This window comes from Choloepus didactylus, chromosome 3 (assembly GCF_015220235.1).
Source record: "Choloepus didactylus isolate mChoDid1 chromosome 3, mChoDid1.pri, whole genome shotgun sequence".
In the NCBI taxonomy this organism is placed as follows: domain Eukaryota; kingdom Metazoa; phylum Chordata; class Mammalia; order Pilosa; family Megalonychidae; genus Choloepus; species Choloepus didactylus.
In genome coordinates this window covers 105649293-105673612 of record NC_051309.1, presented here as the reverse complement: position 1 = coordinate 105673612, position 24320 = coordinate 105649293, and the positions used below count along the sequence as shown (strand labels likewise).

The window sequence follows — 24320 nt, the reverse complement described above, 5'->3', positions numbered from 1 at the left end:
AAAAAACAAAACTCTCAGATCTATGAATATAAGTAGCTTCCTTAATGTGATAAAGGTTGTAAACCCAAAACTGATTCTTAAAGGAATACAATAAATTTATCTTTTACAATCAGGAGGAAAACAAGAATGACCACTGTTTCCACAACTGCTTAATAAAGTAGGTGGCTTATATCAATACTTAAGGATAGAAAAACAGTGAAGACATTGTAGGATTGCAAGGAAAGAAATACAACAAATCTTTATTTGCAGATGATAGTATCATATACCAAGAAATATTTTGTAAATCTAGAAACTACTAGAACTAATAAGAAAAGTCAGCACACTTGCTGGATATAAGAATAACTTACATAGTCAGTAGCATGTAACTACACCAGCAGTCATCTACAAAAAACAAAGAAATAAGAAACAACCCAATATGAACAAATAAATTTTCTAGGAATTAACTAAGAATTTCTTAATTATAATAATGGATGTAGAAAATTATATGAATAAATGAGCTATTGTAGGCTCTTGGAAGCGATGACTCTATATAATATATCCATTTTTCCTATATTAATGCTATATATTAATAAATGTAATCCCACTTGATATCTAGTTGGACTGGAATACTAAAATGTATATTTAAGCATGAAGGTACATGTATAGCCAAGAAAAGAATAAAGAAATAGGAGAAATTCCCATACCATTTATTAAGACATATTACAAAGCTATTGCGCTGGTTTGAAGCTGTTATGCAGCCCGGAAAAGGCCATGTTCTTTTAATCCGTTCCTTCTGGGGCAGACCTGTTATGGATGGGACCTTTTGATTAGGTTGTTTCAATTGAGATGTGACCCATCCCATTCAACGTGGGTCTTAATCCTTTTTACTGGAGTCCTTTATGAGAGGATTAGGACAGAAAGAGCCCAGAAAGTTTTAGAGAGAAATGCCCCGGAGATGCTAAGAAAGGACTCACAAATGCTCAGAGAGCAAGTCCCTGGAATCAGAAGCTGAAAGCAATGGAACCCAGGAGTGAAGGACCAGCAGATGCCAGCCATGTACCTTCCCATGTGACAGAGGTGTCCCTGATGCTGGCAGCCTTTCTTCAGAGTACAGGTATCATCTTGTTGATGCCTTAATTGGGACATTTTCAAGGCCTAAGAACTGTAAATTGTAAGTTAATAAATTCCTGTTGTAAAAGCCAATCCATTTCTGGTATATTGCATTCCAGCAGGTTTAGCAAACTGAAACAGCTGTATTAATGAAAATATTTTGTTTTGGCATAAAACAAGACAAACTAATTATGAAACAGACATGTATATACGAAGACAACTTATTATAAAGATATCACCACAAATTATTTGGAAATATTATTTAGTAGAACATACTGGGCAAACTGACACAGTAAAGGAAAATAAGATTAGGTCTTTATAAAATACCATGTACAGATGGAATCCAGATGGATTAAAGTCCTAATGAAGAGGTAAAACTATGAAGGTAATAGAAAATATCAGAGAATACTGTTACATCTTAAAAGTAGAGAAAGATTTCTTAAAAATTTCAAAAGTAAAAACCATAAGACACACACAAAAAATATGTGCTTGATTATATCAAAACCAAGGATTTCAGTCAACTTTGGGAACTCTAAGCAATGTTAAGTGGATGACAGAAAGAAAAAGATATCTGCAGTGTCTAAAACTGGCAGGAACTCAAGTCTAGGTTTACAAGGAACTTCTAAACTCAAGAAGAATAAAACAGGAAATCCCAAAGGAAAAATGGGCAAAGTATGAAATTATTTTATGTTCTCTCATGATAATTAACTTGTTTTACTCTTCTTCATAAAAATTCATCTTATTCCAGGCTCATGTTACCCTTAAAACTCATTTACTTGTACATTACTACTATTAAGGTATAAAATTAGTGCTAATGTTTTTATGCCTCATGGAATAACAGTTATTTTAATAGCATAAAAATGTCCCTTCCCTCTAAAATCTGGGAATTCTTCGACAAACACATGGACTTCAATGATGAAGTTCTCTAAAAAGACTCACTGGAGTTATAGTTATCTAAGGAAAGGATAAATGCACTTTACAAAACAAACTGACATGGGGAATAATGTAGTATCAGGTCTCATCTATGTGTAGAACTCACCATTTCCCCTCAAGGCTTAAACAAATATCACATGAGTAAGAGCTCTTGTAAAATGTTATGTTTTGAAATAGATTTCATTAATGGTTTCTGGTGATAATTTATTTCTCCCTTTATGCCCAAGTCTCTTCTCATCCTAATAACAGAGAGCTTATTTGCATATAAATAGATTTCAGTATTTGCTGAAGCAGAGACCAAATTTGTTTCTCTATTTTTCTCCTGGACAATGCTGAAAAGAAAAAAAGAAAAAGGAGGGAAGGGAGATACCTCAATAATTAGCCAGCAGGATTGATAATAATTTTATTGATCAAAAATTTTTACAGGCTACTTTATTTTGTGTTTTTTATAAGTATCTTTCATGTCAAAGGTTTTTGACTGCTATTAAAATCATTAAAAAAAGAGAATCTTCACAATTTTCTCAGTGATGCTTTTTGGTGTAGCTATGGTACCCAAAATAGAAACAGCATCATATTGGTTATTGGAAATGTTTACTATGACCCTCTGTTATTACTGTTTCTGTTAAGATAGCATGTTACATTTTAGAAAAGGTAAAAGTCATCTCTGTGACTATTTTGATAATTAAATCTTTGCCTTTTAATATAACAAGTTATATCTCAAGTGTACAAATGCTAATATTTCAGTTGTCCTATTGTTAAAAGCATTATCTTAATAAATTTATTTTGGAACATGTTTCCTTCCTAAATAGATCTTAAAATACAGTCTTTGAGCCTATTTTCATTTTGACACCCAATGGTCAATAGAGAAAGAACAATTATCTCAATATTTTAAAAAAAAAATCCATTTGATATTTGCGTCTTGACTTTCAGTGCTTGAAATAGTATGTGTTCCTGCATTGTTGTACTGTAAGTGAGTAGGAGGAGGTGTCATCTTATGATACACTCAGTATTTATGAGTAGTTCCTTCAGGAAATTAAGATAACAGCTGCTTTCTGGTAGGTGCCATGCCTATTAATAAGTGTCTTTCTGACCAGCAGAGGTCACTGTGTGCAAAGTCAATAATGATTTCATCTTTCAAAAGTGACAGCTAATGTGGCCACACTGTTTCTACTTGATGTCTGCTACTTGCAGAAATATCATTTTCATCTCTTGTTATACTTGCTTGCCTAGGTGAGTGAGGCTGTTCCTTGGTGCTCAAAGACCTTTCCAAACATGAAGCCAACAATGTGTTCCTGAAACAAGTGGTAAAAACACTGTGTTTAAATATAGTTGTTTTAGAACATGCAGATATTTTTCCACCAGTTAAAAAAAGAATGTGAGAAAGAAAATTGTTCCTCAGAGAATATGAACATTGCATTCTGCCACAGAGAGGCAGCCTTCACCAAAAAATGGGACTTAGGGCTATTTGGATTCTAGGAAAATAGTATTTAACACTTGATTATTTTTTACTGTTTTTTATAACAGGCTTAGAAAGGAGCAGTGCATGGCAACCTTGACCACTAGCAGTATGGCAATATGGAGATTTGAAGACAACTTGATTAGAATTGTGATATCTGTGTTTTCCTTAAATGTGTTTATAATTATTATAACTTTTAAAATATAGGTGTAATACCAAAATTATATGCACTTTTGGTATACCATGAATTAATAATCCAGGAACAAAATCATTAACTTTGTCAAATAGACCTCAATTTATTCCTTCTTCTAGGGACAATTTACCTGTTAGGAAAATGTCATATTCAGATAAAAGCATAACATTCTCATTTAATTAACCTATTTGTTTGTCAGATTCACTGGGTGTAGGAAAGTGTGAGAGATTAATGGTATCACTAGGCCCTTCCAATTGTAGAAAATTAAAGAGGCAGTGTGAAGCAGTGAAAATAGCTGTTAAAACCATAGGGCCAAATCACATAGGGCCAAATCACAGCCCTGCTACTTCACTCAGCTTCCTATAAAATTTGAATAATAATAATGTGTTCCCTTCTTTTCTCTCAGAGATGTTACAGGGATTAAAAGTGGTCTGTTTGCTCCTTACTTATTATGTGACTGTGTGAAAGTTGCTTAACTTCCTTGAACCACTTTAGCCCATTTTACAAAAGAGGAAATTAAAGAGTAACAATCAAGGTTACATGGTTACTATATAGAAAGCTTGAATTTGAATGTAGGCTTCAGAATTATTTTGGACAGTAATAGGTTATAACAAATGGAGATGAGAACATACTTATACTTGGAGAATTGTATCTTCATGATCATGAAGTAAATTTTGCAGTTTGCCCAAGATTGAAATAGTATGACATATCCATGACCGAAATTCATACTATGCTAAGGATATACACTGAAAATTTAAGTCTCTCTTCTATCCTAATATTGCCAATCTCCTAATATTCCCTTTATTCTCAGGTAACAATTATTCTAAGCATACAAAATTTAAATACCATTTTCACATTATAAATTTAAATGTGACTTCAAGACATGCATTTCTTTCCTTGGACAGTTCCTGAATAAGAAAGTAAAATGAAAAGAGATGGGTTTAAAGGCTTAGTTAACATCACAGTAGTAGAATGTAGGTGACTCATATATTAACTTTTCCTTCTTGGTTCAGTTTTGTTCAGGTCAGCAAAGATTTGTTGAAGCTTGACCATAGCCAGATGCAGAGGCATTACAGCTTCAGATATATTCATATATTCCGGAATATATAGTCTGGTCCAGAATTCCAAAGGTTTATTCTCTGGATCACTAACTCTCGGGAGTATTTGGGGAAAAAAGGATTTAATGTTTAAATAAATTTGAGAAGATTTACATAAAAATTGTTGTAGTCTAGAAATATAAAGCAATGGGTTCTTGTTAAAATTACATATTCTTGGCCCCACTTTCAGAGAATCTGATTTATTATTTTGACATGGAACCAAAAAATCTGCATATTAACACTAATATGGCTGATTCTGAAACCCATGATCTACGAACCACACTTTGACAAAGATTACTTTAAAATATAGGATGTTGCATATGATCCTCTTTGTTTTTTAATTTTCTTATTACAAGCCACATAATAAGTTAAACCAAAGGCCAGTGGAAGGGCTATGAATAAGTCCTGTGACTCATAGGTTTTGAAGCCAAATAAGGAAAACCTTTAACTATTTGGAAATGGACATTTACATTAAAAAAACAAAAAGTCACTGTTATTAGTTTTGGTTAAAATTAACTAGTGGTAGTTGATGAGAAGCTTGCAGCAGAAGAATCCTGAAGAATTTTCATAGTAGCCTACTGTCTGTTATTCCACATGGGTACTGTTTTGGGAACAAGCTTAGAGAATATTTACAGTATACGGTCATAGGAACATAGTGAGCAAAAAACACTGTTAGGGTGAAGAAAAAAGTTTTATTTAGATTTAAATCTATGTCTAAATTTAGGTTTACTGAAAAGAAGCAAGAACCTTCCTGAGATATTCAGTGGTCAATGTCATAGTTCTTGTTTAATCGCTGATGAATGTAAACAAAGCATTTGATGACATGGATGCATGAAAAACAATCTCCAATTCATTTTTTCTATAAAATATGTTTGTTTTATGACACAGAATTTGTTCATTTAAATTGTAAATGAACTAGTAGCCTTGGTTTAATAGGCTCATCAATATGTAAATCATGAATGCTCTTCTCTTAAAAGCTATAAAATCTGAGTCTACCTTTTTCCTAGTTGTCCTGCTCAAATAAAGATATTAGTGGCAGATACAAATGCAAACAAACTTAGAAACCTAAGAATTTTTAGTAAGTTAAGACGATGGCAATTAGTCACAATTTAAATAGTAAAAGTTTATCATTTTCTGTAATTCTTGCTTTAAATCATAGCACAGTTACTATAGCTTTCTTAAAAGAGTTTAGATTGATTAATATTAATCAAACATTTTAATAATTTTAAAAATAAATTTTCTATTTTTAAAACTCCACATAACTTGATTCATGACATGACATGCTTTACAAAAATGCATTTATCCAGAATTTTACTTAGAATATTCCTGGAGATAAGTGCCAATGCTGGAGGGAATGCCTTGCTTATTAACCCCTAGTTAAATATTAAAATAACAATGGTGACCTAAAATAACTTGGAGTATTTGCTGAGACTAAGTAAGTCTACTTTTCTGCTGATATGATTTTCTTGGCATTAAAGCTCCAAAACTTTAAATAAGAACAGTAGAATATAAAGATGAAAATTCAGTTATGAGGGAAAATTTTGCTGTTGATATTTCAGGCCAATTGTGAGGTATTTACTTTGAAAACAATTTCATATTTTATTGATTATTTGATAACTTTGTTTATTCATTAATAAAATCATGTGTTACATATTTTTATACCACCTGCCACAAAGTGGTTTTAGGTTAAAGGTGATTATCCTTCCTTCCAGTTGTTTCCTATAATTCATACAGCAAGTGTGTTATACCTACATTTACAACACTGGTGAAAGTGATGCAAGTTTGTACAATGTACTTACGTTATCAGAGAGTGAAAATATCTTTTTTATGTCAGCAGTTCAAAGGCTTCATTTGACAGAGCTTGTGGATACACTTTTGATAAATATGTTCTTAGAGGTACATAGATAAACAGACGTTTCTATCTGAAGAAATATTTCATTCAAGCCACTGACTTTGTATTTATGTGTCATAATAGTGACAGCCCTATTGCTTAATCGATGCTAGAAAAACAAGTTTTAACTGGTGCATGGTTTATGTAGACTCCAATAAATGCATTTCTCTGTCTACTTAGGTTGGAGTGCATTGTAATAGCCTGTTTCTTAGGGACTCTGCTGGCAATAATTCCTAGATGTTTACAACAACTTTAAGATACCATCTTAAGTATTTAAAATCTTATTTTCTAGAACCTGTACTACCCATTTTGCTTCTGTACAGAGAAGTAACGGAGCATTAAATCATACATGGGAATTTTGGTTAAAAGTTTATGCATTATTGTGACTCTCCATGTGTTTTTTTTTCCCTAACACCTATAAGCTCAATTTAATAGACTGTGCAGCTCTGTGGTCGTAATCTGAAGTGCTATTTAAATCAAATTGAGTTTTAAAGCAGTAGAAGAGCATTAAACCTAAATGTGCTTCTGACATTGATGATGATACTTCTTGTGTACTAATCATTTGTCCCTGCTGTTGCTTCATTTGTAAAGCCAAAGAATAAAATCAATGTGAGAAAATATGTTCCATAAAAATCTAAATTCTGTCAATGACATTTTAAAGCCATGCAGTCCATTTCAATGAACAATTTCCTAAATGCTTTTGAATTCCTAAAGATGTGCTCAAATATGGGAATTTCCTTTTCAGTTGATTTCTGTCACCTTCACATGAAAAAAAGGACCCAGTATTTATATGCAATAATGAATAAATGATTTATAAACTTTAGCTCATTATGAAGATAGCCATTTTTTTTTAAATCTGAGATTTTACAGCTTTAATTATAGAAGAAGTTATTTCTGAGTCCATTCTAATGGACCAAAATGGTCATATTGAAGAGCCAGAAGCATAAATTTTTATTTTAAATCACACATAGTTCCTGTTCTCTTCTATTTTTGCCCTGTAGCATTGGTTGACATTTCATAGAGAGTGAGTTGGTATAGAGCTGGAAAATATGTAATTATAAGAATCACCTGCTCTTGAATTTCGCATTGTATACTAGTCATGATTCAGGCAGACTTTTCATAGGTGTTTGATTTGGAATGAGAAGTTTTCTTCTTCCATGATCTATGATTAAAATGTGGCATTTTAGTAAATAAGTAGAAGATAGATTCTGCAGAATTCAGCTGTGAATCAGAGCTGGTGAAATAACATAAGTCTTGGCCTGTATCGTATAAGCAACAGTATATGTAATTAAAAATATATTTAAGATAAAGTGCAATAAACCTATTTAAAAAAATTCTCTATAGCTTAAAGCAGGTTAAATACTAAAATGCAGCATGATGCATGTTACAGGAAGTTTTGCATCAATTCTCCTCAAAGGAATTCCAATAAGAAAGAAATCCTCTAAATCAGACTACATTTGAGTAATTTCTTCTCTTTTAATGAGTTATAACCATGAATGTAAATATTTATCCATTATGGTAGCATGATGGTAAGGGTAGGATATAGGCTATATTTAGTAATAATTGAAAATGAAACTTAATGTTACAATGGTGTTTGACTAATAAACTGTTGCATTAACCTTTATAAATCTATAAAAAGTTGCAATTTCTGATTAACTGCAGGTGGAATTACACACTCAGTTCCTGATGATTGTATTTTTTTCTGGATACTGATACATTTTCCCATGCATAGTTTAGTATGTATATGAAAGTATATCTGGAGGAGAGGATCCAAGATGGCGGCATAGAGAGGAGTGGAAGCTAAGTAGTCCCCCTGGAACAACAACAACAAAAAAGCCAGAAACAACTAGTAAATAATCCGGAATAACTGCAGGGGGACAAACATGACAGTCCATGCATCATACACTAACCTGAATTGGGAGGATTGCCCAATATCACAGCATAAAATCTGTAAGTAAGAACTGTGGATCCAAATCGGGAGACCCCTCCCCCACAGCCCAAGCTACAAAGCCTCGTGGTGCCAGAGAGAAGCTTTCTCCCAGCAAGCAAATATAGCTCAGCTGAGCTCCAACTGGGGTTTTAATTAGCGAATGTGAACTGCTCACTAAGAGGTACAAATCCCCAACAAGTAGACAGAGGCTTTGGGTGACGACTGACCTTGGAGAGCCAGAGGGTCACCTTGGACTAGCTCTGTTCCTTTTTCAACTCAGTGGAGAAAGTCTCAGCCATTTTCAGTTCCCAGTTCTGTGACCCAGACATGGGTGTGGCACAGGCAGAGAGAGACCATTGAAATGCTAATGACCTCCCCCTAAGGTGTCTGTCTTCTTTTAGAGGAAAGGGGTGGGGCCCAGCTCTACTACCTGCCTTTCATTCAGAACTTACACCAGTCAAGAATTATAGGCTAATCTTTGCATCAGGCAGAGAGTGCCCCTGCACGGCATGGTGGCCTGGGGCTTCCCTTGAGGGACGATGCACAGTAGTGATGTAGCACAGCCTTCCCTCAGCAGAGGTCCTGGAAGATCACAGCTGAGAAGAGTGGCCCGCTCGGAAAACCCAGGGACGCTACATCAGTGTCGGTTTGTGGGTCAGCAACAGAGAAAATCTGGGGCAAAACTGAAATGAAGGCTTAGACTCTTGCAACAGCCTTGAATCTCCAGGAACACCTGGGAGGTTTGAATACTAAAGCTACCCTTCCTGCCTAACCACCCAGACACACGCCCCACATTCAGGGCAGACAGCTCCAGCAACAAACCCAAACTGAGTTCACCAACTGAGCCCCACAAATATTATTTCCCCACACATCACAGAGACAGAGTTGGGGAGAACTGACTTGAGGGGTATAGGTGACTCGCAGACGCCATCTGCTGGTTAGTTGGAGAAAGTGTACACCACCAACTTGTATTTCTGAAAAATTAGATTGGTATTTTTTTTACAAACTTGAAAGAACCCTATCAAGCAAAGCAAATGCCAAGAGGCCAAAAACAACAGAAAATCTTAGTGCATATGATCAAACCAGATGATATGAAGAACCCGATCCCAAACACCCAAATCAAAATATCAGAAGAGACACAGTACTTGGCACAATTAATCAAACAATTACAACTGAGGAACGAAAACATGGCACAGGATATAAAAGACATGAAGAAGACCATGGATCAGGATAAAAGGGACATAAAGAAGATCCTAGAAGAGTATAAAGAAGAAATTGCAAGATTAAATAAAAAAATAGAAGATCTTATGGAAATAAAAGAAATTGTTGGCCAAATTAAAAAGACTCTGGATACTTATAATACAAGATAAGAGGAAGATGAACAACGACTCAGTGTCCTAGAGGTCCACAGAACAGAAAATGAAAGAACAAAAGAAAGAATGGGGAAAAAAATCGAAAAAATCGAAAAGGATCTCAGTGATACGATAGATAAAATAAAACATCCAAATTTAAGACTCATTGGTGTCCCAGAAGGGGAAGAGAAGGGTAAAGGTCTAGAAAGAGTATTCAAAGAAATTGTCGGAGAAAACTTCCCCAACCTTCTACACAATATAAACACACAAAGCATAAATGCCCAGCGAACTCCAAATAGAATAAATTCAAATAAACCCACTCCAAGACATATTCTGATCAGACTCTCAAATACTGAAGAGAAGGAGCAAGTTCTGAAAGCAGCAAGAGAAAAGCAATTCACCACATACAAAGGAAACAACACAAGACTAAGTTGTGACTACTCAGCAGCCACCATGGAGGCAAGAAGGCAGTGGCATGACATATTTAAAATTCTGAGAGAGAAAAATTTCCAACCAAGAATACTTTATCCAGCAAAACTCTCCTTCAAATTTGAGTGAGAGCTTAAATTTTTCACAGACAAACAAATGCTGAGAGAGTTTGCCAATAAAAGACCTGCCCTACTTCAGATACTAAAGGGAGCCCTACCGACAGTGAAACAAAGGAAGGAAAAAGAGACACAGAGCATTTTAACAGATATATATAGACCCTTACATCCCAAATCACCAGGACACTCATTTTTCTCTAGTGATCACGGATCTTTCTCCAGAATGGACCATATGCTGGGACAAAAAACAAGCCTCAATAAATTAAAACAAAACAAAACAAAACAAAAAAAACAATTGAACATATTCAAAGCACAATCTCTGACCACAATGGAATACAAATAGAAGTCAATAATTTTTGAACTTTAACTCCACTATTTACTTCCTACATGATATAAAATACGCAAACTCTAATGACATATCAGTGGTTTGAACTCAATGTAAAATATATAATTTTTGACAAGAACTATATAAAGGTGGGGGAATGGAGGAGTATAGGTACATAGTTTATGTGTCCTATTGAAATTAAGTTGGTATCAAAGAAAAACAAGATTGTTATGGATTTAAGAGTTTAATTTTAAGCCCCACAGTAAACACAAAGAAATTATCAGAGAATATGACCATAGAGATGAAAAGTAGAGTATGGGTTAAGAGAAATGGCAGAAGGGGCAATGGGGAGTTAAGAAATGAGTGTAGGGTTGCTATTTGAGGTGAAGGGAAATTTCTAGTAATGGATGGTGGGAAGTTGATAGCATTACAACATTCTAAATGTGATTAATCCCACTATGGAATGCTAGGGAGGGGGTGGAATGGGAAGATTTAGGCTGTATATATGTTTCCACAATTGAGAAAAAAAGAAAAAAAAAAGTCTAAATAGATGACAATTGAATGCCAAGGATGACCCTGGATGTGATCTGAGGATGGAGGACAGGAGGCTCAAAAGGATACAGTTGAGACATAAGGAAAAGGAAATACAGAATGTAAGCTTTGTATCATTGTTGAATCTCTTGTACTTCTTAGCTGCGTTTAATGGGACTGCATAAAAGAATGTTCTTGTTCATGGGAATTGTATATGTGAATTATAGTGTTTGTTCAAGGATGTGTGCAGCTAGCTCTCATATGTTCAGAAGACAGAGCAATAGATGATGGATGATAGATAGGGAGCGAGGGAGGGAAAGAAGTAGCGGTGTGACAACATGTTAAAGTTAGTGGATCGGGGTATCGGGGGGTCAGGGAATGCTGGAGTTCTGTGTATGGGGTTTGTATTGTTTTTCCAACTGTTCCTGTAACTTTGAATTTATTTGAAAATAAAATGTAAAAAAAAAATATTTGGAAAGGTATTGTATGTGTGTGTGTTCATTAATTATCTGAAGTATAAAGATAAATTATATCTATAGTATTCCAAAGTCGTGCATGCTATTGTTGTAAAATAAGATGTTATTTGCTGCATTGTATAATTGAAAGTGGAAAAAAAATGGGAAGTTTCAGGTTGTATAAATGTTACTAGAATGCAAAAAACAAACAATAAAACATAGAACTCTCTAACACAGAGTGGAACCTTATGTAAACCATGGACTATAGTTAATATTATAATAATATTGTTTCATCAAGTGTAACAAAATTACTGCACTCTAGTGCAAAATGTTAAAAATGTGTAAAACTGTGAGTGAGAGTGGTATATGGGAACTCTGTACTATTTCAATGATTTTTTCTGTAAACAGAATTGTTCTAATAACAATAAAAATGCATTAAAAAATAAAAGCAGTGGTTCCACCTAAAAAAAAGATGGTATTTGTTACAACACTTCACTTGTCACTTGGTAGAACAAAATACATTACCTTCTTTCAAGGGCATCATATTGTGGTATCATTAACTTTAATTGAATTGATATTAGATTGATTGAGCTAAAACCTAAATATCATCTTTTGTTTTAAATTTTGAAATGTCCTATATTATTGAAGCTAAAGCATTAAGTGTTTCATCTTGAACCTATCAGTTCTAAAATATTTAAAAATTTAAGCCATCAACAGGAATTATTCTTCAAACTAAGTGGTTTTGAATTGCATGTTTACAAGGGAAATAGAGGCATTGATTTTGTTTGCTTTTAATACCTCTATTCTCACTCTCCTATTTCATTGTCAATGTTCACTGTCAATATTCTGTGCCCCAAGTTTCTAGTTTCTCTCCCCACAGTGTTTCTTTTTTCTTTTTGTATATATATATATATATATATATATATATATATATATATATATATTTCATTTAGATTGTTGACATACCATGCAACTATCCAAAGATCCAAAGTTTCCAATCAGTTGCCCATGGTACTATCATACAGCTGTGCATCCATCAACACAATTTTTTTTCAATTTTTATAACATTTTCATTACTCCAGAAAAGAAATAAAGACAAAAAAAGGAAACTCAAATCCTCCCATACCCCCAACCACAACCCCCTCCATTATTGATTCATAGTTTTGGTATAGTACATTTGTTACTGTTGACGAAAGAATGTTAAAATGCTACTAACTATAGTGTATAGTTTGCAATTGGTATATATTTTTTTCCTATATGACTTTCTATTATAAACTTCTAGTTATAGCATCATACATTTTTTCTATTTCGTGAGAGAGATTTCTAATATTTGTAGAGTTAATCACGGACATTGTCCACCACAAGATTCACTGTTTTATACATTCCCATCTTATAACTTCCAACTTTCCTTCTGCTGACATACGTGACTCTGAACTTACCCTTTCTACCACCTTCACACACCTTTCAGTACTGTTAGTTATTCTCATAACATGCTACCATCACCCCTGTCCATTTCCAAATGTTTAAGTTCACCCTACTTGAAGATTGTGCTCATGATAAGCAACTGCTCCCCATTCTTTAGCCTCATTCTGTAGCCTGGTAACTTATATTTCATGTTTATGAATTTACATATTGTAATTAGTTCATATCAGTGAGACCCTGCAATATTTGCCTTTATGTGTCTGTCTTATTTCACTCAAGATAGTGCCCTCAAGCTTTCTTCATTAGCCCATTTCTTTTAAGATTGTTTTGTTCACACACCATACATTCCATCCTAAGTAAACAATCATTGGTTCCCTGTGACTACATATTTATGTATTCAGTACCATTGCCATTACCTATATAAGGACATCTCCATTTCTTCCACAAAGAAGGAGGAATAGTCAAAGAAGGCAGAGACTCAAAAGAAAAAGAAGAGAGAGAGAGAAAAACAAACAAACAAAAAAACAAAACTTGACAGCTAGAAAGCAACAAAAGGAAAGATAGCATTAACCTAAAGTAGAATAAACAGTCAGACAACATCACAGATGCCAGGAGTCCCATAACCTTCCCCTATTCCCCACCCCCCCATATGCATTTAGCTTTGGTATATAGCCTTTGTTATATTAAAGGAAGCATAATACAATGTTTCTGTAAATTATTCTCTAGTTTGCACTGATTGTATTTCCCCCCAATCCCACCCAATTTTTAACACCTTGCAATGTTGACATTCCTTTGTTCTACCTCATGTAAAAGCATATTTGTACCTTTTATTAAAATCATTGAGCACCCTAGGTTTCCCTGAGTTACACAGTCCCAGTTTTTATCCTTCGTCATTTGTTCTGGTGTCCCACATGGTCCCAACCTTCCTCTTTGAACCATACTCACATTCTTCTTTGTTCAGTGTACTTACATTGCTGTGCTATTATCTCCCACAGTTGTTTTCGAAACCTCTCACTCCTGCCTTGTCCTTTCTGTCTGCAGTGCTTTGTTTAGTGTTTCCTGTAGAGTAGGTATCTTGTTCACAAACTCTGTCATTGTTTGTTTGTCAGAGAATGTTTTAAGCTCTCCCTCATATTTGAAGGATAGTTTTGCCAGATATAGGATTCTTAGTTGGTGGTTTTTCTCTTTCAGTATCTTAAATATATCACCCCTCTTCCTTCTTGACTCCATGGTTTTTATTGAGAAATCCACACATAGTCTTATCAAGCTTCCTTTCTATGTGATGGATCACTTTTCTCTAGCTGTTTTCAGGATTCTCTTTATCTTTGATGTTTGATAATCTGATTACTAAGTGTCTTGGCATAGGCCTATTCAGATCTATTCTTTTGGGGTATGCCACGCTTCTTGGATGCATAATTTTATGTCTTTTGTAAGAGATGGGAAATATTCATTGATTATTTCCTCTATTATTGCTTCTGCCCTTTTTCCCTTCTCTTCTCCTTCTGGGACACCAGTGGCATGTACATTCTTGCTTTTCATTTTGTCCTTAAGCTCCTGGAGATGTTGCTCGTATTTTTCCACTCTTTTCTCTATTTGTTCTTTTGTGTGTAGGCTTTCAGGTGCCTTGTTCTCCAGTTCCTTAGTGTTTTCTTCTGCCTCTTGAGATCTGCTGTTGTGTGTTTCCATTGTGTCTTTCATCTCTTGTGTTGTGCCTTTCATTTCCATAGATTCTGCCAGTTGGTTTTTCGAAGTTTTAATTTCTACCTTATTCACACCCAGTGTTTTCATTATACGGTTCATCTCTTTCACCATTTCTTCCCTAAACTTTTTGAATTGACTTATTATTAGTTGTTTCAATTCCTATATCTCAGTTGAAGTGTAAGTTTGTTCCTTTGACTGGGCCATAACTTTGTTTTTCTTAGTGTAAGTTGTAGTTCTCTATTGTCTAGGCATGGTTTCCTTGGTTACCCAATCAGGTTTTCCCAGACCAGAATGGGCTCAGGTCCCAGAAAGAAGAAATATTCAGTGTCCAGTTTCCCTGAAGGTGTGTCTTAGAAAATTGGTATGCCCTGTGATGCCTCAGGTCACTGTGCTTTTCTGCCCAGCAGGTGGTGCCTGTCAGCCTGTAACTCCAGACTGGTGTAAGGAGATGTGGCCCATGGCTGTTTTCCCCCAGGCTCTGGGGTCTGGTTCTGAATGGAAGGCAGGTAGTAGGGCTGGGCCCCACCCCTTTCTTCTTAGGGAAGAGAACCCCCCTAGGGAAAGGTCATTAGCATTTGAATAGACTCTGCCTCTGCTATCTCCACCCTTGTCTGGGTCAGAGCACTGGGAACTGAAAATGGCTGAGGCTTTCTCCACTGAACCAAAACAGGGACAGGAAGCCCCCTTCAGGTCCAGTCCATGGCCACCCTCTGGCTCTCCAAGGTCAGTCATCACCCAAAGCTTCTCTCTGCTTGTTGGGGATTCATAGCTTGTAAGGAGCAGTCCACACTTGTTAATTAAAACCCCAGTTGGAGCTCAGCTGAGCTATATTCACTTGCTGGGAGAGAGCTTCTATCTAGCACCATGAGGCTTTGCAGCTTGGGCTGTGGGGGCAGGGGGCTCCTGGTTTGGATCCATAGTTTTTACTTACAGGTTTTATGCTGCCATCTTGGGCATTCCTCCCAATTCAGGTTGGTTTATGATGAGTGGACAGTCACGTTTATCCCCCTGCAGTTATTCTGTATTATTTACTAGTTGACTATGAAAGAGAAAATTAACTGAGGACTGAACCTTGGGACTACATGTAGAAAATGGTGGAGTAAGGAGAAGAGTTAAAGGAGACAGACTAGTGAATAGAATCCAGCTAGTACAACTTCAAAGGGGGCAAATAAGGAGAGGTTATTTCTTTCATTCATATCTTAACCAATACTTATGGAATTTCTATCACATACTGTGTTGGTTTGAATGCATTATGTCCCCCAGAAAAAGCCATGTTCTTTGATGCAATCTTATGGGGCAGACATAATAGTGGGGATTAAGTTGGAATGTTTGGATTAGGTTGTTTGCATGGAGATGCACCCCACCCAACTGTAGATGATAACTGATGGGAAATTTCCTTGGAGGTGTGGCCCTACCCATTCAGGGTGGGTGTTGATCAGTGGAGCCAGATAAATGTGCTGACTCAAAGAGAAGGAACTCAGTGCAGCTGTGACGTTTTGAAGAGGAACAAGCTTGCTAGAGAGGAACGTCCTGGGAGAAAGCCATTTTGAAACCAGAATTTTGGAGCAGACGCCAGCCACGTGCCTTCCCAGCTAACAGAGGTTTTCCGGATGCCATTGGCCATCCTCCAGTGAAGGTCCCCGATCACTGATGTGTTACCTTCGACACTTTATGGCCTTAAGACTGTAACTGTGTAGCCAAATAATCCCCCTTTTTATAAAAGCCAATCCATCTCTGGTGTTTTGCATTCTGCAGCATTAGCAAACTAGAACAGATTTTGGTACCGAGAGTGGGGTGCTTTTGCTGCTGAGTTTGCAAATACCAAACATATTGGAATGGCTTGGAAAATTACGAGCTTCCAGTGGGTGGAATCCCAGAAGCTACAGCCTAATGTGAGGATGTAACCAAACATGGAACCCAGCCGCTATTTCAGTAGAAGCCAAGATTGGAGATGGAATTAGCCAGAAAGGATTTGTGAAAAGTCCTATTGTCTGATGGCTCTGACCCCTGAATGCTTCATGCAAAGCCAACAGAATTTGTGAGATCTTTATAGACAGAGCCATTGCTGGTCTGGACTGGAGGAGGCAGACAAGAAACAAATTGAAGGAAAAATTTCTTCGAAGACAGAGCCATGGAGGTTGAGGTCTGGAGTCAAGAGGTCTCGGGCTGGGAGAGTGGAGCAGCCCACATGCATGGAAAGGGTGAGTTTGCCCCGGAGGTCGAGGGTGGGCATTCCACCTTGATGCTCTGGAAGAGTTTTGCCACCCAAGGTCCCATAGAGGGTGGAGCACATTCCCAGGGAATTGGGGAGAGCCTGGCTGCCACCCCACTCTTCTGAAGGGGTTGAGCATGTGCCCCAGAGATGGAAGGGAATCCGGGAGCTGCCCCGAGGTTTGAGGAGGGTGGGGCCGAGAAGGTGGTCTCCCCAATGTGTGGATATGTTGGAGCACTCACCCAAGTGTTTGGAGAGGAAAGGGCTTCCACAAAGGCCCTTAGGAAGGGTTAGACTCCTGCTCTCTCAAGCCCCAAGGATGCAACATTGTTCTGTAAATGACTCTCAGACTTTGAAATCTAATGGAGTTTGTCCTGTGGGTTTTAGGAACTGTTTTGGTCCTGTTAACCCTGTTTTCCTTATGCTTTCTCCTTATGGCAGTGGGAATGTTTACCCTATGAATGTCCCTCCTTTGTATATTGGAAGCATATAACTTGTTCTAAGTCCACAGATCCAAAACTAAAGGAAAAGTATGCCTTAGGACTGACCACGTCTATATTTGATTTTAATGGGATCTTGTACTTAACTATTGTTACTGAAATGATTTAAGTTTCTGTGGTATTGTGGGATGAATGTATTTTGTATTTGGAAACAGTATGTTTTTCTGGGGTCCAGGGGGTAGAATGTGCCAGTTTGAATGTATTATGTCCCCCAGAAAAAGCCATGTTCTTTGATGCAATCTTATGGGGCAGACATAATAGTGGGGATTAACTTGGAACGTTTGGATTAGGTTGTTTGCATGAAGATGCACCCCACCCAACTGTAGATGATAACTGATGGGATATTTCCATGGAGGTGTCGCCCCACCCATTCAGGGTGGGCCTTGATCAGTGGAGCCATATAAACGTGCTGACTCAAAGAGAAGGAACTCTGCAGCTGTGAGTGACGTTTTGAAGAGGAACAAGCTTGCTATAGAGGAACGTCCTGGGAGAAAGCCATTTTGAAACCAGAATTTTGGAGCAGACGCCAGCCACGTGCCTCCCCAGCTAACAGAGGTTTTCCGGATGCCATTGGCCATCCTCCAGTGAAGGTCCCCGATCACTGATGTGTTACCTTGGACACTTATGGCCTTAAGACTATAACTGTGTAGCCAAATAAACCCCCTTTTTATAAAAGCCAATCCATCTCTGGTGTTTTGCATTCTGCAGCATTAGCAAACTAGAACACATACTAAACATTGTGTTACACGAGGATATTATAGATTTACTATTTCAAATGTTTCAAGGAACAATAAGACTCCATGGAGAGGCTGCCACAGAGCATGTAGAATGTAACTGTACAAGAGTGATGATAAATTAAACTAAATTAGATGGCATTAAAGAGACACTGTGGGAAGGATCTATGATAGTGGCATAGAGAGGAGTGGAAGCTCTTTAGTCCCCCTGGAACAACTAATAAAGAACCAGGAACAACTTTCACTTAGAGAAACTCAACTGCTGCCGCCAAATGAGTAGCTCCATTCTTTTTCTCTAGGCTGGCTTTCTCACCTGAGCTATACTCATATATCTCTAATTGTCTTCTGGACATTCCTATTGGATATCCTGTGCCACCTTTTCAGACATAACTGGTTCAAAATCAAATTTATGATGTTTCTCTCCAAATGGTGCCTTCCTTCTTTGTTTATTTCCTTCACAGTATTCATTTTTATCTCCTTTCAATCACTCAATATTCATTTCACCTGTTACCTGAGTTGTTCTTTCTTTCCCTTACAAGTGTTAGTAAAATCCTCATCAGATTATCCCCCAAACAGACCATCCTCAAGTCATCCCGCACTACACAGTACTGCTAGAGTTTAATTCTTAAGCTACCATTTTCTTTATGAATATCCTTTCATTACACACTTTCAAGAGCTATGCCCTGCCTGTGGCAGTGGTTTTGAAGTGTTTTTTTTTCCTTAATTAGTAGAAGACTTTTGTTAAAGAAAACCTATCCTAGAACCCAAGCGGATAAATTATTAAATCACTGATGTTGCCGATGAAAAATATTCAAGTCTCTTTAGTTTGGGCTTTACCTTCACAATTCTTCTGGTTGCTTTGTTGGAATTTGGGGGAATTATAGAATACAGTTTGAAAAACAATGCTTCCTTAAGATTAGGCCCTGTTCCAATCAACCAATCTGTTTACTACATCCAAATATTCCATGGAAATTCCATCTCTGAGCCTAGGTTTCTATCGCATTTAATGCCCAGAATACTGTTAAACATCTTTTCTGCTTCCTTAAATACTATTCATATTACCAAATGCAATTTAAGCAATTTCTCCTCAATGAACTTGTGAATAAGTGTTTAGGAAATATAAGTGTTAGATATCATTTTTTTTCATGATGTATGTATATCTTGAGGGGGTACTGTTTCCTTTTTTTTTTTCACATTACTATATACTGCGTTCAATTATTGGGTAAGCAGATGTCACTATTTTGTGCTCATCATATATATAAACACAAACTGAATGAATGTAAGCATTAAAAAACAATGGGTCCAAGATTGTTTCTGGCTAAATTTGTACATTAAGAATATGAATCTGAGAATAATATTCTTGTGACCAAAATTAATAATTTTAAATAAATCAAATAAATCAATACTTCATTTTTACTTTTGTTTTCTCTTAGGACCCACAACATACAATCCTGTTTTAAAGAAATCTTGCCGCATACCTTTATTTGTTAAAGCATCAAAGTGTTTTGAAGATCCTAAGGAGATTACTCCTGGTCCAGCGACATATGAGGTTTGTCAATATTTCACTGTTACCAAAGACAAAAGAATAGAGTGATTTCCAGAAAGTACTGATAATGTCTACATTAAATTCTTTTCCATATTTTAAATTCATATTACTGACTGACAAAAATCCTCTGGCTAAAGAATACATTTTTAAAGATATATTCTGAGATTTTTAGAATTATTATTTAAGAATTTAAGCATTATTTAAATTTAACTTTTTATTTTTTTTTAGCCTCTTCAACAGCAGTTATATATGTAATTTATTTACATCTTTGCAACTTTTTAAATATACTTGTTTGCATATATAAATTGAAATCTCTGAGAATAATTTGAAATCATGAATTAATTAGGGCATTCAGCAGAAAATCCTGGGGATCCAGTAAAATCAAGTGTTGGTCTTTTATTTTCTTTTAACAAACTTGGATTCTGTAGTTTAGATTCATAATGAATAAAGTTTTCTTTTAAGCCATGGGCCTTCTGATAGTAAGAAGGGGGCTTGAATAAACTAGCAGGGCTATAGAAATAATGTTTGCAATAGACCTTTATTGCCCTTTTGAGATTTCAGATGAAATAGATTACATATTCCCACTCCCACAAACTGTTGATAATAGAATATTTTACAATGGCTTTTAACAATAATTTTAAGAGTCAATACTGAATGCAAATTAACATGAATGTTCCTTTTTTGGGTTAATGACAGATTTATTTGAATAGGATGTTGGCTTTTCTACTTTAAATGTCATAATCTAAATAATTTTTTAGCATTATGTCAATGATATGTCCATAATATAACATCAAAGAGAGAAGAAAAATAAAATGAAGAATGAGAGTTGTCATTATGTATGTTGGATGCTGAGTCCCCTAAAAAGACCAACTAAAATGTCTGCTGAACAAGAAAAGCTAATTTTATTAGACTTACTGCATGAGGGAGAATCAGCTTGACAGAGTCTTAGTACTGTTTCAGAAGAGGAAAATCAAAGGAGGATACGTATCACGTTTTATGTCCTGGGCTGGATGGTTTTATGGCAAATCTTGCAAGATGGGAAACTGGTTGAGACTGGGCAAAGTTTATCACATGTTAACTTTGGATGGATGGGCACAGTTAGGTGCATCTTGAAGCAAGTATTAATCAGTAAGCTATTCGTCTTAAGTTAGGTATTTTAGCTGTTCATAATCTTATCTTCCAGGAGCAAGCATTTCCTGAAGCAAGTAGCTTGTTTTTGCCTGGTCCCAGAATTGTTTAGCACAATTTTGGTTCCAGAATTGCTTAGGGATGAATCATGTATTATGATTGATAATGATCTTTTAATTGGCAAATATACAGGAATCTATAAAAAGAGTCATCTGCTTCACTTGGTGTATATTTTAAAGTATAAGGTAATTTTCTAAAATTGTAGGGGACAGTTTTTAAATGTACATATATAGATGTAGTGGTCAAACTTGTAAAATATGAGCACTTACATGATTTTCAGAATTCATTTTTTATTGTATGGGAACAAAATATTGGAGAACTAAGAACTAGTGTTGTCATCTATTAGGTTACCAACAGTTGTACCTTAGGTCCATTATTTACTTCCACCTGACTGCCTGCCTATCTATCTATCTATCTATCTATCTATCTATCTATCTAACATCTATCTATCTAGCTAGCTAGTTAGCTAGCTAGCTATCTGTCATTGGGTACAAATTTGAATATTTATTTTAGCCCCACAATTCATGGCTTTGTTTAAGGAAGCCAGATTCCAACCAAAGTCATTACTGAAAATGACAGAATGACCTACCTGCTGATCATATTAAATTTTATCTGAACACTTTCTTCTCTCTTTTTAAGCTGATTTTAATCATATAAAAAAATAATAAATGTCAGTAAATCTGATTTTATCCTTTTTACTTTTGTGATGCAATCTTTATAGAGGATGTATCAATTAATCTTTCTAGCATTAAAGATGTTAAACTTTTTCTTTCATTAAAATTTTATAAATTTAATGTGAACTTATATTTATGCTTCCCCATAGACATTATGGAAAATTGTGTTCCGTGTTTGGAGAAAACATTATGGGCTTAATAATGATGTTTAATAAGGTATTACCTGAAGTTTCAAACTAACATATACTGGATTGCAAGGTAAATTTTCTGTTGAAAACTGAGTCTGTCATTTGTTTTATCTTCCCAGTGCCATTTTTTTCCTTTAAGAATGTGAAACATACCTGTAACAAATAATTTTTCATTTTTTCTTTCTTGAAAGTCAAAACATGTTATAAGCTGATAGGCTGATAAATTACTAAGTTCCTTTATTATAGCCTGCACTTATTTTTTAATTTAATGCTTCTTTCTTTTTGCATGGCTTTAAGAAATTTAAGATGATGACTCTTTTTAGGACATATTTGAATTAAGCATCTTATATTCTTTTTATAGAAAAAAATGATTCTAGAAATTTATAACATTGACTTAGGTCTGCAATATCGGATTCTACTTAAGAAGTACTTAAATGTGTATGACTTCTGTCATCAGATGACTCTCCTTTTTTAATGTCTCATATATTCATTGGATCCCAAACTGTCCAATGCTGGTGGTACTTATAATAATATTTAAAGTTAACTAGGGGAAGCGGGGCAAGATGGCAGACTGGTGAGCTGTAAGTTTTAGTTACTCCTCCAGGAAAGTAGGTAGAAAGCCAGGAACTGCGTGGACTGGACACCACAGAGCAATCTGTCTTTGGGCATACTTAATACAACACTCATGAAAATGTCGAACTGCTGAGATCAGCGAAATCTGAAGCCCAATACAGAAAGCTTCAAAGAATTGCAATTTGGGCACGTCAAGTCAAGAGCAGAACTAAGAGAGCTCTGAGACAAAAGGCAATAATCCAGTGGCTGACAAAATTCACTAAACACCACAACTTCCCAAGAAAAGGGGGGTGTCCGCTCACAGCCACCATCCTGGTGGACAGGAAACACTCCTGCCCATTGCCAGCCCCATAGCCCAGAGCTGCCCCAGACAACCCAGTGTGATGGAAGTGCTTCAAATAACAGGCACACACCACAAAACTGGGCGTGGACATTAGCCTTCCCTGCAACCTCAGCTGATTGTCCCAGAGTTGGGAAGGTGGAGCAGTGTGAATTAACAAAGCTCCATTCAGCCATCATTTGAGAAGACTGGGAGCCTCCCTACACAGCCCAGCAGCCCAGAACTGCCCTCGGGGGACGGCACTCACCTGTGACATAGCACAGTCATCCCTCAACAGAGGACCCGGGGTGCACAGCCTGGAAGAGGGGCCCACTTGCAAGTCTCAGGAGCCATACGCCAATACCAAGGACTTGTGGGTCAGTGGCAGAGACAAACTGTGGCAGGACTGAACTGAAAGATTAGACTATTGCAGCAGCTTTAAGACTCTAGGATCATCAGGGAGATTTGATTGTTAGGGCCACTCCCCTCCCCGACTGCCCAGAAACACGCCCCACATACAGGGCAGGCAAAACCAACTACACACGCAAGCTTGGTACACCAATTGGGCCCCACAAGACTCACTCCCCCACTCACCAAAAAGGCTAAGCAGGGGAGAACTGGCTTGTGGAGAACAGGTGGCTCGTGGATGCCACCTGCTGGTTAGTTAGAGAAAGTATACTCCACGAAGCTGTAGATCTGATAAATTAGAGATAAGGACTTCAATAGGTCTACAAACCCTAAAAGAACCCTATCAAGTTCAGCAAATGCCACGAGGCCAAAAACAACAGAAAATTATAAAGCATATGAAAAAACCAGACGATATGGATAACCCAAGCCCAAGCACCCAAATCAAAAGATCAGAAGAGACACAGCACCTAGAGCAGCTACTCAAAGAACTAAAGATGAAGGAGACCATAGTACGGGATATAAAGGAAATCAAGAAGACTCTAGAAGAGCATAAAGAAGACATTGCAAGACTAAATAAAAAAATGGATGATCTTATGGAAATTAAAGAAACTGTTGACCAAATTAAAAAGATTCTGGACACTCATAGTACAAGACTAGAGGAAGTTGAACAACGAATCAGTGACCTGGAAGATGACAGAATGGAAAATGAAAGCATAAAAGAAAGAATGGGGAAAAAAATTGAAAAAATCGAAATGGACCTCAGGGATATGATAGATAATATGAAACATCCAAATATAAGACTCATTGGTGTCCCAGAAGGGGAAGAAAAGGGTAAAGGTCTAGGAAGAGTATTCAAAGAAATTGTTGGGGAAAACTTCCCAAATCTTCTAAACAACATAAATACACAAATCATAAATGCTCAGCGAACTCCAAATAGAATAAATCCAAATAAACCCACTCCGAGACATATACTGATCACACTGTCAAACACAGAAGAGAAGGAGCAAGTTCTGAATGCAGCAAGAGAAAAGCAATTCACCACATACAAAGGAAACAGC

The 24320-nt window shown here is 36.4% G+C and overlaps 1 protein-coding gene across 1 annotated transcript in view; it reads left to right on the top strand.

Annotated features, from left to right (window-relative positions):
- The window catches only part of STPG2 (sperm tail PG-rich repeat containing 2), a 537907-nt gene extending 517740 nt beyond the window's left edge, over window positions 1-20167 (top strand). Inside the window, 2 exon segments of the mRNA XM_037831459.1 lie at window positions 19800-19915; window positions 20141-20167. Of these exon segments, the coding sequence (XP_037687387.1) occupies window positions 19800-19915; window positions 20141-20167 (143 nt within the window).
- The last annotated feature ends 4153 nt before the right edge of the window (window positions 20168-24320 follow it).